We start from the raw sequence: 16,200 nt of genomic DNA on the forward strand, positions 1-16,200 counted from the left end.
ATTTTTAAAGTAGTACCAGTAGTAGTGAGGCCACCAAGTAACATGCAGTACAAGACCTTTCAAGTGGGGTGAGTAATATTGAGGGAGGGGAAAGGGTGTATCGCACTCAAAGAGAGACATGGCTACCTTAGACGGGGACAGAGAGAGAGAGAGGAGAAAGATGGTGAAAATATGACAGAGAATGGTACAAAGGCCATACACCCAAGTTACAGGATGGTGTATATAGTGAAGAGGACCAGGGACTAAATTATTCAACATAACCTTTTCTAAGACAGCAGAATATGATTTGAAGTACAGCTGGCTTCTATTTCAAGCAGGCCAAGCAACCTATACATATGCAGTTATATATGGTGGTTGAATTCATAAAAATGTTTTATCAGTAGGAAAAATAAATTAATTTTTAAAAAAAAGAAAAAGAAATTCAGTTTAATATTTGACAACCTTGACAGTTGTAATCAATTGACATAGAATTGATAACTGGAAATTTTAATGTAAAAAAAATGAGAAGTAACTTAATTGAAAAATGAAGAAGTAGTGAGCGTGTTTTGACAAGAATTGCTCAAACAGGAAACAGCATTGAACTTTCGGATAAGACAGCTAGAAACACTTCTTAACTTTTAAGAGTGGGCCAAAGTTCTTGAAACAATAAATACATTCAAATACTTAAGACTAATAAGAAACAAAATAGATATCTAATTGGTATTACTTCCACACAGAGATTAAGTTTCTTAATTCACTAACTTTAATAGCTGGTGTAAGAAAATCACAAATCATGTTGATGGAGAATAATTGTATTCAATGGGATGGAATTAATGTGTTTAGATAGAGATCAAACCAATGAACATTTTAGTATAAAAACTTCAATTATCTTCTGACTCTAAGTATCAGTCACTGAAAACTATTGGCCAGTTTTTAATAACATAAATGAAAGCAACTTTAGTCATTAAACCCAAAATAAAATCGAACGCATTCTTAGTTAAGCATTTTGGAAATAATTAAATATACTTACATTAGAGTATTTGATTTTTAATTATGCTGTATTTCTGAGATATTTTGAGTTAATCTTATATATTAACATCAAAAACTATTCATTTTACAGCAAATATTCTGCAACAAGCTACTTCTGGGAACACAGCCACTCAGTTTAACACTTGTCTGTCTTTGTGCACACACATCTTGGGAGACAGACGGTGGGTAATAGGGTAGTATAAGAGTCAACCTCTAAAAATCCTTGGTAAAGTCCCCCAATTCTCTCAGAAGTACAAAGATGTTATGTGTGGGGACACAATTTAAATATTCAAACAGTAATTACTGTATAACAATGAGTATTTCATTTGCTGAGAGTGCTGAACCTAAACCCTCTCATGATCCCCAAAATAGGTAATGGAAATGCAACAGAGTAGATCTTGCCTTAAAAGACCCTTGTCTAGAAGTCAAGAAGGCAAGCACATTTTAAGGGATACATCTGATGACTTAACAATGAACAAGTGACTATTTGTTATACTTGGAAACTAATTAATTATTTTATATATTCACATAAGTATGCTAGTACCCACTTTACTATTAAATTTTCATGCAGCCAGCCAGGGTGACTAGTTATATTTTCCCCATTATCTATTCACACACACACCACACACACTTTTATATTATGAAGCTGTATATTCCCAGTCATAGTATACAACTGACCAGAACATATAACTATCATGGCTGATGCCAGTCCCGCCTGACTGGCACCCATGCCAGTGGCACCTAAAAAGCACCATTCAAGCGTTGTTGATGCCAGTGTCACTCGACTGGCTCCCATGCCAGCATGGAAAGCGGACATTAAACAATAATGATGATGATGATGAAAGTTACCAACAGTTTTCCAAGTCATGGCCAATGCCAATACTGCCTGACTGGCATCCATACTGGTGGCAAATAAAAAGCACCATTTGAGTATTGGGCCTCATGGAGGCAGTGACAGTTGACCAAGACCGTTGGCAATATACCATGCTTGTGTAAACCTGTCAAGCCAAGTGAGACCGTAGTCATGGCTGATGCTGGTGTCAGGTCAATGGTACGTAAGAAACACCCACTACACTCTCAGAGTGGTTGGCATTAGGAAGGGCATCCAGCCATAGAAAGCTTGCCAAATTAGATCACAATCTGGTGCACCAGCACCCCTGCGCCCCGGCTTATCTTTTCAGTCAAACCATCCAACCCATGCCAGCATAGAAAGCAGACATTGAATGATGATGATGATGAGGATGATGATATTGCACTTGGTAATATTGGTCAGTGTAAAACCATTGGTGACTTACAGAATATACTACTCAATAATATAAAAGTATAACTACTCTGTCTCTCTTTTAGATTATGCTTCTCTGAATCTTTGGACAACTAATCAATCATATCATCATCCTTTAACGTCCGTTTTACATGCTGGCATGGTTTGGATGGAGGAATGTGGCTTAATAGTCAGGGTGTTCAGCTCGCGATTATAAGGTTGCGAGTTTGACTCCCACCGGCACAGTGAGCTCTTGAACAAGACACTTTATTTCACATTGCTCCGGCCCACTCAGCTAGCAAAAATGAGTTGTACCTGTAATTCAAAGGGCCAGCCTTGTCACACTGTGTCTTGCTGAATATCCCTGTAAAGTATGTTAAGAACATTCATGTCTGTGGAGTGCTCGGCCACTTGCACGTTAATTTCATGAGCAGGCTGTTTTGTTGACCAGATCAACTGGAACCCTCATTGTCAAAACGGATGGAGTACCAATTCTCTCTCTCTCTCTATATATATATATATATAAGAATGGCATCACAACTGCCTAGGTTACAGAAGATGCATGGTTTCAATGCTTTTTCTGTCCAAGGCCTTTTTTTTTCAGTCCTAAGTACATATTATGAGCTATTATTTAGAACCGGATTGACATTTAAGATACATCCTTTAACAAGAGATTTATTTACAAACAAACAAATAAACACAAACGTGCGTGCACACACGCACACACACTAAAAGCAGCAGCTGACTGCTATAAAAGTTATATTGTTTTGCTCTTCTGAACTCATCATGTCAACAATAAATAGCTGAAAGCTTTGGTCATACGTGTTTGTATTATGGGAGAGAGATAAGAAGGAAAGATATAAGTAGGCAGTGAGAGGGTTATTTATAGAATATGTAATTTTGTTATCTAGGTTAGTAATATTTTAAATTCTATTGGCAATTGGTTTCATAAGAAGGATAGTGTTTACGGTGCTTGTGTTTATTGTGAATACGATAAAGAAGTGCTACTTTACAGTGGCCATTTTAACTCTTTTAGCATTTAAACTGGCCATATTCAGCCAAAATATTCCACCTGTTTTATATTCAAACTGGCCAGATCCAGCATCTCACACCTACCCTACAATGTCATTCCAAAAATTAACAATTATGTCATCAAAATTTCAAAGCTATGAAATAATACATGATTAATTCGTTCTGCACATAAGTCAATGACTGATGCATTTGGACACATCTTCAGTGACATGCCTGGTATCATCGGGTGTGTTGGGTCTTTCAACAGCATACACCCTCCTCCAGGCGACCCAGATGGGGCTGATCAGACACCAGCTTGTGTCCAGATGGCCAGCTAGCTACTCCATGGCTCCCCTCTTTTGATCCACAGCCATCATGGATTCAAAACAGTGTGAATAAATAAGCAATATATTTGACAATAATCTGAATGCGAAAGCGTTAAAATAACATTATTGTTGGACTTAATGCTAGACGTATACCTATTTGGGTACATTGAAACTCCAAGAATAACATAAAAATTAATATTTGTGTTATATTCTTACAGTTCAAAGCATCTTTAACCCTTTTCTTACCATATTTTCTTTGAAATATACTGATATTGTTTCAATCAATTTTGAAAATAACCACCACCACCCACACACACACACACCTGCCTCGACTGGCTCCTGTGTCAGTAGCACATAAAAAGCACCATCCGAACATGGCTGATGCCAATGCCGCCTGACTCCCGTGCCAGTGGCACATAAAAAGCACCCACTATGCTCTCAAAGTAGTTGGTGTTAGGAAGGGCATCCAGCTGTAGAAACACTGCCAGGTCAGATTGGAGCCTGGTGCAGCCTCCTGGCTTGTCAGTCCCCAGTCAAACCGTCCAACCCATGCCAGCATGGAAAAAGGACGTTAAACGATGATGAGGATGAAGAATATTACACAATAACTTTATTTTTATGAAGCTAAAGTTTGGAACACAAATTAACATGAAATTTTGATGGAAAGTTTTACTTTAGGTCACCTTAAAACAAGAATTTTTTGTCATAGAACCAGGTGTAGTTTCAGGCAGTTTGGTATCGAAAGGGTTAAATTATATGCTGTATTTCTGTTTTATTTTGGATTTATAAATTGAATTTTAGTTTTAAATAATGTATTATTTATTTGAGAAGATTTTTGAATTATAAATACATTTGTTCAATGAAGTGAAATATTATTTAAATAATATTTCTTCTAAAGATTTAGTTTAAGTTTCAATTGTTTAAGCAATTTGAACATATATGTTATTAAATGAATAAATTAAGAGGATTTGCTTTAAAGAAAAGAATATTGGTTTTCAAATGATGAATGCAAGCCATCTTTTATTCATCATGTAAGAACTGATATTAATATCTCTTCTTAAAATTATATCTTAAGAATATATTCTTTTAATAACATATACCTTAAAATTGCTAAAAGCTTCAACTCAGTTTCAACTAAAGAGAAATATATATCTAAATAACCATTTTATTGAACATAATAATGTATCAAAATTTAAAATCCACTGATAAAACTCAAATTGAATTTAAAAATCCAAAATAGAATACAAATGAAGAAATATGTGAGAAATATATATATATATATATATATATATATATATATTATATATATATATATATATATATATATATATATATATATATATATATATATAAACCTTTTAAACTGTAAGAATATAACTCAAAATATATTTATTTTTGTGTTATTTTTAGAGTTCCAACATACAAAGCAGGTACATACTTAGGTTTAAATCCGACAATATTCTCCTTAAAAGAGTCACTTGCAAAGCTTGCACTCTTTCATAATATTCACAGTAAACAGAAATGTAACATATAATCCCTCTTACTATTCCTCATTTAAAACAAACAGCCAAAAGAATTCCTTGTTCTCCTTTAACACTTTTTTTACCATATTTCTGGTGAAATACACAGCCTTAGTTATAATAATTAGATGACACAACACATATTCTCTATAACAAATTCTTTAATAGGTTCAAAGTTATTTTTCTCATAAGTAACATGTTAATCAATATCTCAGGGATAGTTATGAGTAAACAGACTGAGAGGAAGATAGAGGACACAGTTATGAGAAATCTAAAAAAAAGACAGGTGATGCTACATAACATGTCAGAAAAATGATGAAGAAGAAAGTACAACTTAATCAACTTAAAAACTATAGAACATGATTCTACAATACACTGGTTTGAAACTTACCCATAGTTGGTCATCTTTTCCTGGTGGACTCTTCTTAATGAAAGCACCATAATATGTGGCAATGTTGCGATGATGTGAGTACTGTCAAAGAAAAACCAAATAGAGAATTTATTTTATATAACATTAAGGTTTTTATTGTGTCTGGGGAGAGTCTTTCTCTTTTAGTGCCTTATTATTTTGACACACTCGCTGGTCAGATTTCCACTCATTTACTTATTTTTTACTTTTCATTGCAGCTTGCAACCTTTTCAATAGTCATTGATTCTGTTTTTTGTACGCATGCATGTGTTAGTGTGCATGCACATATGTATGTATGTATGTATGTATTATGTATGTGTGTGTATGCATATATATGTGTATGCATGTGTGCACATTTGTTTGTATGGACTCTGCATGTATGTGTGTATGCATGTATGTATGTGTACGCATATATGTATGCATGTGTACACATTTGTATGTATTTATTCTTTTATTTTTTTTACTTGTTTCAGTCACTTGACTGCGGCCATGCTGGGGCACTGCCTTTAGTCAAACAAGTCTACCCCAGGACTTACTCTTATTATGATTTTTATCTTTTCTAGCATAGAATGGTTATTGGTTATAAAAATGTGGCTATTTATAAGAAAATGAAGTAACTGGTTTTGCATGTATGTATGTATTTCTTATCACTAAATACTAAACATTTTTATGGAAAACAAATAAGTCAAAGTGAATAGAACAATGCATTTTAACAGTAAAGCCAGCATAATAACCGCAGCAAAATTCTACATTAGCCATAACTCTCAGTAACAGCTGAAACCAATTTAATTTTACTTGAAAACAACTATATTAATCAACATAAATTTCTCTTTATCACTGTTTGAATCTGATTTATAAATATACATAATAATAATAATATAATAATAATAATAATAATAATAATAATAATAATAAATATTGGGGTCAGATTACAAACTATGCAGTAATCACAAATAAAAGCACAAGCTAAAAAACAAATCATATAACAAAAACTTAAGATTATGGAGAAAAATATACAGCAAATATTAAATAAAAAATCTGGGATGCTCAACCAATAACTATTAAGATGGCTCAATTTACATCAATCATCAAAATTAAAGTTTTTATTCTTCATCAAGTCAGATAATTACTTAGCATACCAATAATAGTTGGGGGTTTTTTTCCTTTTGTTTTTTGTTGTTTTTTTTTGCAGCATTGCATACCTAACTCAGTTTTGCAAAGACAACAGTACACCATAGATATCTTGCCAGAATCCCAATTTCCTCTTTTTCCGATTTTTATCATTTGTACCCAGTTAATTAAGAAATTTGCTGCCTAAATCAATATTACCGTTCTAGAAACCTTTTTTTTTTTTTTTTTTTTTTCATATTTGTTATTTATTGGTATAAAAGTAAGTTGCCAAGTATGAAAGTTAATTTGCAAGTGTTAACTGCCAAAAAGAAAAAGAAAAATTGAATTCTGAACAGGGAGAAGATCCAGTCACTTAAAAAAATGTGGTAGAGGTGTGTCTTTGCCCAAGAAATTTGTTCAAAAGAAGATGAAGAGAAAAGGGATGTACCTTTTGCTTGCAAAGAGGAGGCATTTGAATATACCCTGAAAAGAGCAACTGAAAAGAAACGCTGGCCAATGTGTGGATTGTGTACAGTTCATTGACAAAGGCAAATCATATGGAAGTATCTAACAAGTACCCAGGACCAAAGATGAGCTCAACAGAAGGCATCTAGGATGCTGGAGAACGAGTGTTTCCAAGCAGTCATTCAACTTTTTACTAATTTAAGACAATAACTATGAACAGCTTAACTTGATGTTCAATAGAGAGGAAGACAAACCACTAAATATGGTGGGCATATGACTGCCAACATTCACGGAAAAAGATTTTAGTAAAGGATTTTGTTGCAGCACAATGGCTTATGTGCCTCAATGACCCTGAGAACTGTGTCAGTGGAACGCAAGCTCCAGGTAGGGCCTCTCATACTGGACAAATCTAAGGATAGAGACTATACTAATATGGACCATCTCTTCGTAGAAGTAAAAATTGGGTTTGCATAGGGCCAACACCCCTATCTAGAAAATGCTAGTTATAGAAGTACTAACGACCATTCAAAACCAACAAGACCAGGGAGAGTACAGCCCAGAGTCAAAAACAATAGAGGCAAAGTTGTCGATAGGAGAGAAAGTCTTTAAAAATGTAATAGTTTTTCAAAACTGTTTCTTTTTTTATACCAATTCTAGAATATTTCAGCAATCAGAATATATAATTGAGAACCAAACAAGAAATCTGAAGAATATATAAGTGTGAAACATGGTTATTTATTTCAAAATACTTAAGCTACTCTTTCCTGCTTAATAAAAAATTCACTGGCTCGATTTCATAATGAGTAATTTATTTGGATTTGGTAGACATCCCAGAACTATTTACAATGGACTTTGAAAGTTTAACAACCTCAACAGAATCAAAAAGACCTTGGGATATGCTCCCCCAATACAAACAAACAAACACACATGAGCGTTCTTTAATTTAGATTTAGTGACAATTCCTTAGAGAATCATATTTTTACTTAGTCTAATTCTTAGTGGTGGCATAGTAGGTGATTTACCAGCTGTGAAGGGCGATGTTGGAGGTGGTATACCAGATGTGAGGAAGAAAAGACATCACACAATGTAGCAGGGTTTTTGGACAATTTCTTACTCTGACAAGCAGTTAGTGCAAACAGAAGCGCATAAGAAATTCTGATGTATTTTAGGTTTCTGGTCAGGAGATTTGGGTTAGTGAGTGTACAGGGTCACTCAATGAGTTCCAGTCGGAGTTTTAGAATAGTTTTCCTTTTAGAAGTTGTTTTGCTAGCTGAAGGTAAGAACCTTCATCAAAAATTCTACTTCATTATGCAGTATCACTTCCTCTTTCACTTCCGATGCAACAACCCTATCGTCTCTCTTCACTGCTTCGCAGATCACCCACTACACCACGTTAGTTAAAGAAAAATCAATAATGTTGGGCATTTTCTGTTTAGCTGCAACAGAAATTAGTTACAGGTCTTTAAAATTTGCTAAGGTTCATGTACCACACTCAATTACAGTGATTATTTTATCCACATTTGCATTGAAACAGCTTTACAAATTATACAGGTTTTGTTGAATGGGAAGTGTTGGACAACAGGTTTAAATATTTGTTCAACCACAATCACAGGCATTAATCTATGCTACATTTTGTTTCAGTTTTAACCTAACTGAAAGCAGATACTACATAAAGACATCTAAATCATAATGAAAACTCATTGTAGTAATTCAAGAAAAATATTCAAACTTTCAGAATCACTCCAAGCTGTGGTGACAGTTAAACTAAATATAAAGATGATTTAAAATAACACCAACATCAATGTGAATAACAAATGTCTCCTAATTAGCTACCTATTCAATGAAAAAAGAATTTGATCTCAAGAGGTTACACCCAAGAGTAGACCAGTTTGACATTAATCATACTATTAATTAAGAGTGTGGCCTCAGTTGACCTGACATTAAAAATGTACTAGCCCAGACAAGCCCAGTCACTAAGCAGGCCAGTAATTCATCATTAATTTATTAATTATGGTTTGTCGTTTCATCTAATTTAGATATAAAGCATTGCTTTTTTTTTTTACCTCTTTCTCTGTAAATTTAATAATAATCAGAAACATAATTTAGAAATCATAGAAGCAAAAAAAAAAAAAAATTATTACAACTGGCTACTTCCGAGATGAACATATGCATGTATTTACTATTTTAAAGAAATGATTTTATAAAGAAAACCAATATTCACCGCCCCCAGGCTCATGAACAATACAAGATAATAGATTTTGTTCTCTCTCTTCAGACTCTTTCTCTTTCTCTTTATTTCTCTCTCTCTCAAGAGAGAGAAAGAGGGGAAGATAGATAGACTGACAGACAAACAGACAGACAGACAGATTCATTGAACGACATTCTATCATTCCCAGAACATTTGTTACCAATTTCCCACAGATGGATACAAAGAACAGTAGCATATATACTTTAAGTGTACTACACGTGTATTTTAAGTGGACTGCAGAAGATAAAACGTATGATCCATGATACACGAGAACAACATTTTATCTACTTAGACCTTGTGTGCATAAATGAATATGGTAACAATGAACACTCCTGCCAGTTTAGATGGGTGGGTGTGCTAATTGTTCAATTAACAGAACTACCTACCTACTTATGACTGAGTACTCCACAAACATTTGTACTTTTACTGTAATCCTCAGGTAAATTCATGAATTCATTAGTGAATATATACATAGTTGCAGCCATGGATGTGTGGTAAGAAGGTTGCTTTCCAACCAAGTAGTTTTGATTTCAGTCCCACTGCATGGCACCTTGGGCAAATGTCTTCTACTATAGCCTCAGGCCAACCAAAGCCTTGAGTGGATTTGATAGACAGTAGCCTATCATGTGTGTGTGTGTGTGTGTGTGTCTTTGTACTCTACCATCACTTGATGACTGTTGGTTTGTTTATGTTCTTATAACTTAGTGGTTTCTTATTTCTTTATTGCCCACAAGGAGCTAAATATAGAGGGGAGAAACAAGAACAGACAAAGGGATTAAATCGATTACATCGACCCCAGTGTGTAACTGGTACTTAATTTATTGACCCCGAAGAGATAAAAGGCAAAGTTGACCTCAGCGGAATTTGAATTCAGAATGTAATGGCAGACGAATTACCGCTAAGCATTTCGCCCGGCGTGCTAACGTTTCTGCCAGCTCGCCATAACTTAGTGGTTTGGCAAAAGAAAGTAATAGAATAAGTATCAGACTTTTAAAAAAATAAGTCTTGGGATCAATTCATTAGGCTAAAAGAACATTCAAGGCAGTGCCCCAGCATGGTTGCTGTTAAATGTCTAAAACAAGTAAATGATAAAAGAAACTAGAATGTTACTGGCCATTATGACAGGTAACTCTGATAATGTACTTTTGCCACCATAGGGAACATCAGGATATATGAGAGACATACGATAAATGTAATTTAAATTTTATCAAATTTCTTCATACTTATACAAAATCATGAACTGAATACTAATTTTCAAAAGGAAAAACATTTATTGTCTTAAAATAATTAAATTTCCCATTCATAAAACGCCTTCCATAACTACTTTTTCATTTAATCCCTCTTCTCCTTCTCTGTCACTATGATTTTTTCACTGTGTGTGTGTGTGTGTGTGTGTTTGTGCATGCACATACAACATTCCTTAACTCACTGCCCATCACCAAGCCTAGCATGTGCAAATGCCCATCAGCTCTCTCTATATATACCTATATACATATACATACACTACAGACCCTCCCAAAACTAGACACCAATATCTAAAAAGTTATCTAAGCTTTAATAAGATTATCTATGAAGACAAACAACAAATAACTAAGTAATCTCCACAAACCATTAATCCACAATCACTTTTCACTTTACTAGAATGAAGGGCAACACAGAATAACAAAACCAAGATACAAAAATTCACAAGCATAACAAATATGTATTCCCATCATCAACTGCCAAACAAATATCATTATAGTTTTGACACCTGGGCCATACCATTCAGTCTGGTGGTGTTAACAGCATTAAAAGCATAAACGCTGCCTGGGAATTGAAAGTAATCAGCAGGAACAAAACATTAGCCTAATATGTTTGTGACACCAACACCTGCTTGTTACTACACGTAACAAAATCAAAGCGAAGAATTAATATTAACTTACAAAAAGTACCCACTACACTTTCGAAATGGTTGGCGTCAGGAAGGCCATCCAGCTGTAGAAACCTTGCTAGATCAGATTGGAGCCTGGTGCAGCCTCCTGGCTTGCCAGTCCTCAGTCAAACCGTCCAACCCATGCCAGCATGGAAAACGGACATTAAACAAGGTTTATGACGATGATGATTATTAATATTATTACAAAACCTATACAACAAAAAACTTACTCCAACAGAGAATATTATGATCCTAAAAATTCAAATACGAAGGAACAAGTAAACTGAACATATTAAGGAAAGAAACTATCTCTGTCACACTCTCCCTACTTCTTCAATACAATCTATGGCATGACTGAGAATTCAACCAATCAAATTATACTAGCATGCATGCATGTATGTATGTATGTATGTATGTTAGTACGTACGTACGTATGTATTATACATCAACATTTACCATCCATTCTCTATGCTGGCATAGATTGGACAGTATGACAGGAGTTGGCAAGCTGAAGGGCTGCACCAGACACCAGTCATCTTTTTTTAGCATGGCTTCTATGGCTGGATGCCCTTCCTAATGCCATCTTCTTTACAGTGTGTACTAGGAGTTCTGTAGCACTAGTACAGATGCTTTTACGTGGCATTGGCACCAGAATTGCCTTTTACATGGGCCCTGGCATGGGTGCTCTTTACGTGATGCCGGCATGGATGCTTTTTATGTGGTGCCATCATGGGTGCTCTTTACATGGTACCAACACAGGGGCTCAACATGTGGCACTAGCATCGGTGCTTTTTACACGGCGCTAGCACACACATGCATATGGTTGCCCTATCAATAGAAATACTAACTTATTGCATTATACTGTCTGCAAGTGGCTGGGTATTCCACAGACATCTGTGCCTTGAGTATCCTTAATAATCCTTAAGGAACATCAGCATGCCATTTTATAAAAAAGGTTGAGTAGAGTCAATCAGACAATTTCCATCTATCCAATTTCACTCCAATGAAGTGGACCCACCTTCATGGAAAGTATCATCATCATCATCATCATTTTAAAGTCCATTTCCCATGCTGGCATTGGAGACTTTAGCAGGAGCTGGTAAGGCCAGGAGCTGGTAAGGCCAGGAGCTGGTAAGGCTCCATTGTTATAGCATGGTTTCTACAGCTTGATGCCATTCCTAATGCCAACCACTTTACAGAGTGTATTGGGTGCTTTTTGTGGGTCACTAGCACAGGTGCTTTTCACATGTATGTTTGAAGATATTTGCCCAAATATGGCATCACACGTGGAACTGTATGATAGTGAAGCACAAATCACATGGTCTCAAAAACAACATGGTCATGTATGGTAAAGATCCTTCCCAAGTCATAAAGATGCATAGGGCTGGTTTCCTGGTTTTTGTGGTACATGTATTTCCCCCCATGGAAAGGACACCAGCCTGTCACAGGATTACTCATTCTTGCCAGCTGAGAAGACTAGAGCTATATGAAACGAAATGTTTTGCTCAAAAAACAATGCATCCAGGAATCAAAACCACAAATCCAAAGCCCTAACCACTAAGTCACATGCCCCCCCATTATGTACTTAAGGTAAAGCACTTAACAAAATAGTTTTGATTCCCAGGTTTAGGTATTACACAAGATCTTAGAACATTGCTAAAAGTTTAGAATATTCTCATTAACTAGATTATTTTATGTTACGTCTCAACATCTAGGTGTCATTGCTCTCAAACACATAATACATATGCAAAAAACGTGGATGAACGGAGGTCATTCAAGCCATTTTTTATTTATAGCTTAACCAGAGGGAATAAAACAGTGATCATAACTTTTTTTCCAATTTTCCAGGGCTGGGAAGAGAGGAGAATATGACTCATGGATACTTTGCAAACTAGTGGCTAGGTCCAAATGTTTGCAAACTGGAATGAAATCCATTAAAGGCACCCAAGGGACCTGTTGATGATATTAAACTTGGTGACATATCACAATATATATATATATATATATATATATATATATTCATAAATGATGCAAATGACCACACCAGACATGGATTGCAAATACGAAATGCATACATCAACACAAAACATGCATTTTCAAGAATACACAAAATATGTATTCTAAACTACATACATATACAAACCATATGAGCATGCATTCACAAACCTCACACATACTCTCTCTTCCTAGTAATCTAAATACTGTATGAACAACAGAATTGATAAGAGCTTCAATTTCAATTTTATTTCCCTTTAAATTCTTAAAAGAAGGTATCTGATTTGTCCAACCAAATCAGCTCAACTAGTCTAACACTAATACCCTGAACAAACCTGCTACTGAAACAAAATTTATAAATTTATCAAAAAAACAAAATTGCTGTTTATATATCCACATATTTGGAGTTATTTCAGTCTTACAAAACCAATGGCACCATAAAAAAAAGGCTGCACAATGGAAAAACAACAGTATTTTGGTAAATCCTTTCATTAGACATTATAAGAAATAACTAATATTTGATCAATGTCAAATATCTTTTGCAATAAAACCTTAGCAGCAGCTAATCCAACATATTAAGAACTACTGGAAGACTTGTCAGTGTTCTTAACAAAGAGCTTTCATTGTTATAATCACTGTATTAAGCTATCACTTTCATTATTGTTACTGAGGTCAGGATAAATGGTTTTGTTTTTCATGTTATTCATAACTTTTTGGGGTTTTTTGTTGTTTTTTTTTAATGAAAACCTCATAAGAAGACAATAAAACCTAAGCAATATACTTCATGAGCCATGACAAACATCCTTTATTAGGAGCTAATAATGAGAAAGTAGTAATTAAGGCAATATAAATGCTTAGCAGCATTTCGTCCATCTTTACATTCTGAGTTCAAATTCTGCCTTTTATCCTTTTGGGGTCAATAAAATAAATACCAATTGAATAATGGGGTTGGTGTCCTCATCATCATCATTTAACATCCACTTTCCATGCTGGCATGGGTTAGACGGTTCAACTGGAACCGACAAGCCAGAGAGCTGCACCAGGTTCCAGTCTTATTTGGCATGGTTTCTAAGCTGGATGCCCTTCCTATTGCCATAATTGTAATTGACTTAAAACCTTGCCCCTGACCAATATAATTGAGCTGGCAGTAAACATAACACCACTTAAAACAGAAATTCTCAAACTTTTTGGGCCACTGCAGCCCCCTCATAGCCACACAATACCCACCAATGTGCCCACTCTATTTTTATGTATAAATAAATATTTTATATTTTACTCATTTATATATATTATGAATCATTTGATATTTAATATAATATTATATAATTTGTATAAAGTACTATAATAATATTATAAATTCATAGCGTCCCCCAATCCACTGTCTTCTTACTAATACCTCCTTTTTCTCTGCCCCACCCTGCTTGGACCATCTCAACACCCGGAAAGGGGGGGGGGGGGTCCCACTTTAAGAACATATGACTTAAAACAACAGTTTGGCAAAATTGTTCAAGCAATGGCTATGATATTTGTTCTGATTCTTTGTAGAGTTCATATACTGTACACATCAACTTTTCATCCTTTCAGGATTTAAAAAAAAAAAAAGCACTAATATAAGGCAGTGGATTGGTGGAACTGTAAGAACATCAAACTGGATGTTCTTGTAGCATTTGTTTCAGCTCCTTGTATTCCAAAATCAAATCATGCCAGGATAAGAGATTTTGTCCATTGCTTGATTTAATCCACTACTTGATTTAACAATCCTGCCTGACGTCTTGGGTGTCTTTAGTGGAGTTCATAACAAGGTGTCTGATTTGAGAATACCCTTTTCCCTCCTTCCCATTATCTTGGATTTTTTTTTTTTTTTGTAAAGAGTTATTATGAGCAGTACCCTTCCTCCCTGACAAAAAAGGCAATAAAACAAAAAAGATCAGAGTAAATAAAAATAAAGTTAAAACTATCAGAATATTTTGTGAATAATCTTGCTGTTGTTTTAAATAACTAGTTAATATCATGAAGGTAGGTAGGATGCAGAACTGCCCTGAATAAACAAAAGACAATGAAATTTTCCGCTTGAGAAACTTACCTTTTTGAGAACATTAATTTCTAATTTTATTTCATCTTCTTCATCCTGAAATAGAAAGAAAATACAAGTTATTTCCAGAAGATGTGCAAGATAAATATATGATTTAATTCGAAATTGGTTTGTGGCTGCTTCTACAATTGCAGAACTTTCTCAAGTAGTTTAATTATATTCAGTGAGAGCTATGTGCCACAAAACGATGTAAATGCTTTTATTCTTTTACTTGGTTCACCTTGAGAGCTGAGGTCATGCTGGGGCACTTACCATATGTTGAAGTACATTTTAAATACTGATAAGACTTTACACTTTAATGGAATGCTGATTGACAACTAAAAATATGATCCATATATTAGGAACTTAGTCTTTAGGTATGCAGTAAAGAAATGTGAGTTAGTAGTTGTAACCTTCATTCTCAACAATAACAGCTTTGGAACTAAAATATAAAGGAGTAAGTTATCACAAAATAAATTCATCTCACTTGATTATATTTATCTGTATGAAAATATTTATTTCCTTTGAAAAACCCACAAAAACAGTTATTTAATCACAAACCTAAACGAAACATAGCATTAAATTTTTAACAGTGTTAAAATTGTCAACACCCTTGAAATCACAAGTATCAGGTTTTTGTTGTTTTTCATTGTGTTTTTTTTTTTGTGGTTAATATCTAAAACAATGTCATTTGAGTCAGCTTAGAAAGGAGTGGTTACAGCAAGAGGCTTTCATAAATGCAAATTAACATAACTTCGTTATAATATCTGCATAAAAAGAATGAGAATAATCTTACAACATATTTACTGTTCTCGCAAAGTGATATACAAAGGATACATTTTCCTACATTAAGAGTGTGTGTGT

At 34.6% G+C, this 16,200-nt stretch overlaps 1 protein-coding gene across 11 annotated transcripts in view; it reads right to left on the reverse strand.

The window, feature by feature from the left end:
• The window catches only part of LOC115216522 (misshapen-like kinase 1), an 835,290-nt gene that overhangs the window by 642,424 nt on the left and 176,666 nt on the right, over positions 1 to 16,200 (reverse strand). For all 11 annotated transcript variants that reach the window (XM_036506597.1, XM_029785962.2, XM_029785961.2 and 8 more), the window contains exons 4-5: positions 15,349 to 15,393; positions 5,518 to 5,598 (exon numbers count right to left, since the gene is read on the reverse strand). In XM_036506597.1, the coding sequence (XP_036362490.1) occupies positions 5,518 to 5,598; positions 15,349 to 15,393 (126 nt within the window). The remainder of the gene's footprint in view (positions 1 to 5,517; positions 5,599 to 15,348; positions 15,394 to 16,200) is intronic.

This window comes from Octopus sinensis, linkage group LG10, assembly GCF_006345805.1.
Source record: "Octopus sinensis linkage group LG10, ASM634580v1, whole genome shotgun sequence".
NCBI classification, from domain to species: Eukaryota; Metazoa; Mollusca; class Cephalopoda; order Octopoda; family Octopodidae; genus Octopus; species Octopus sinensis.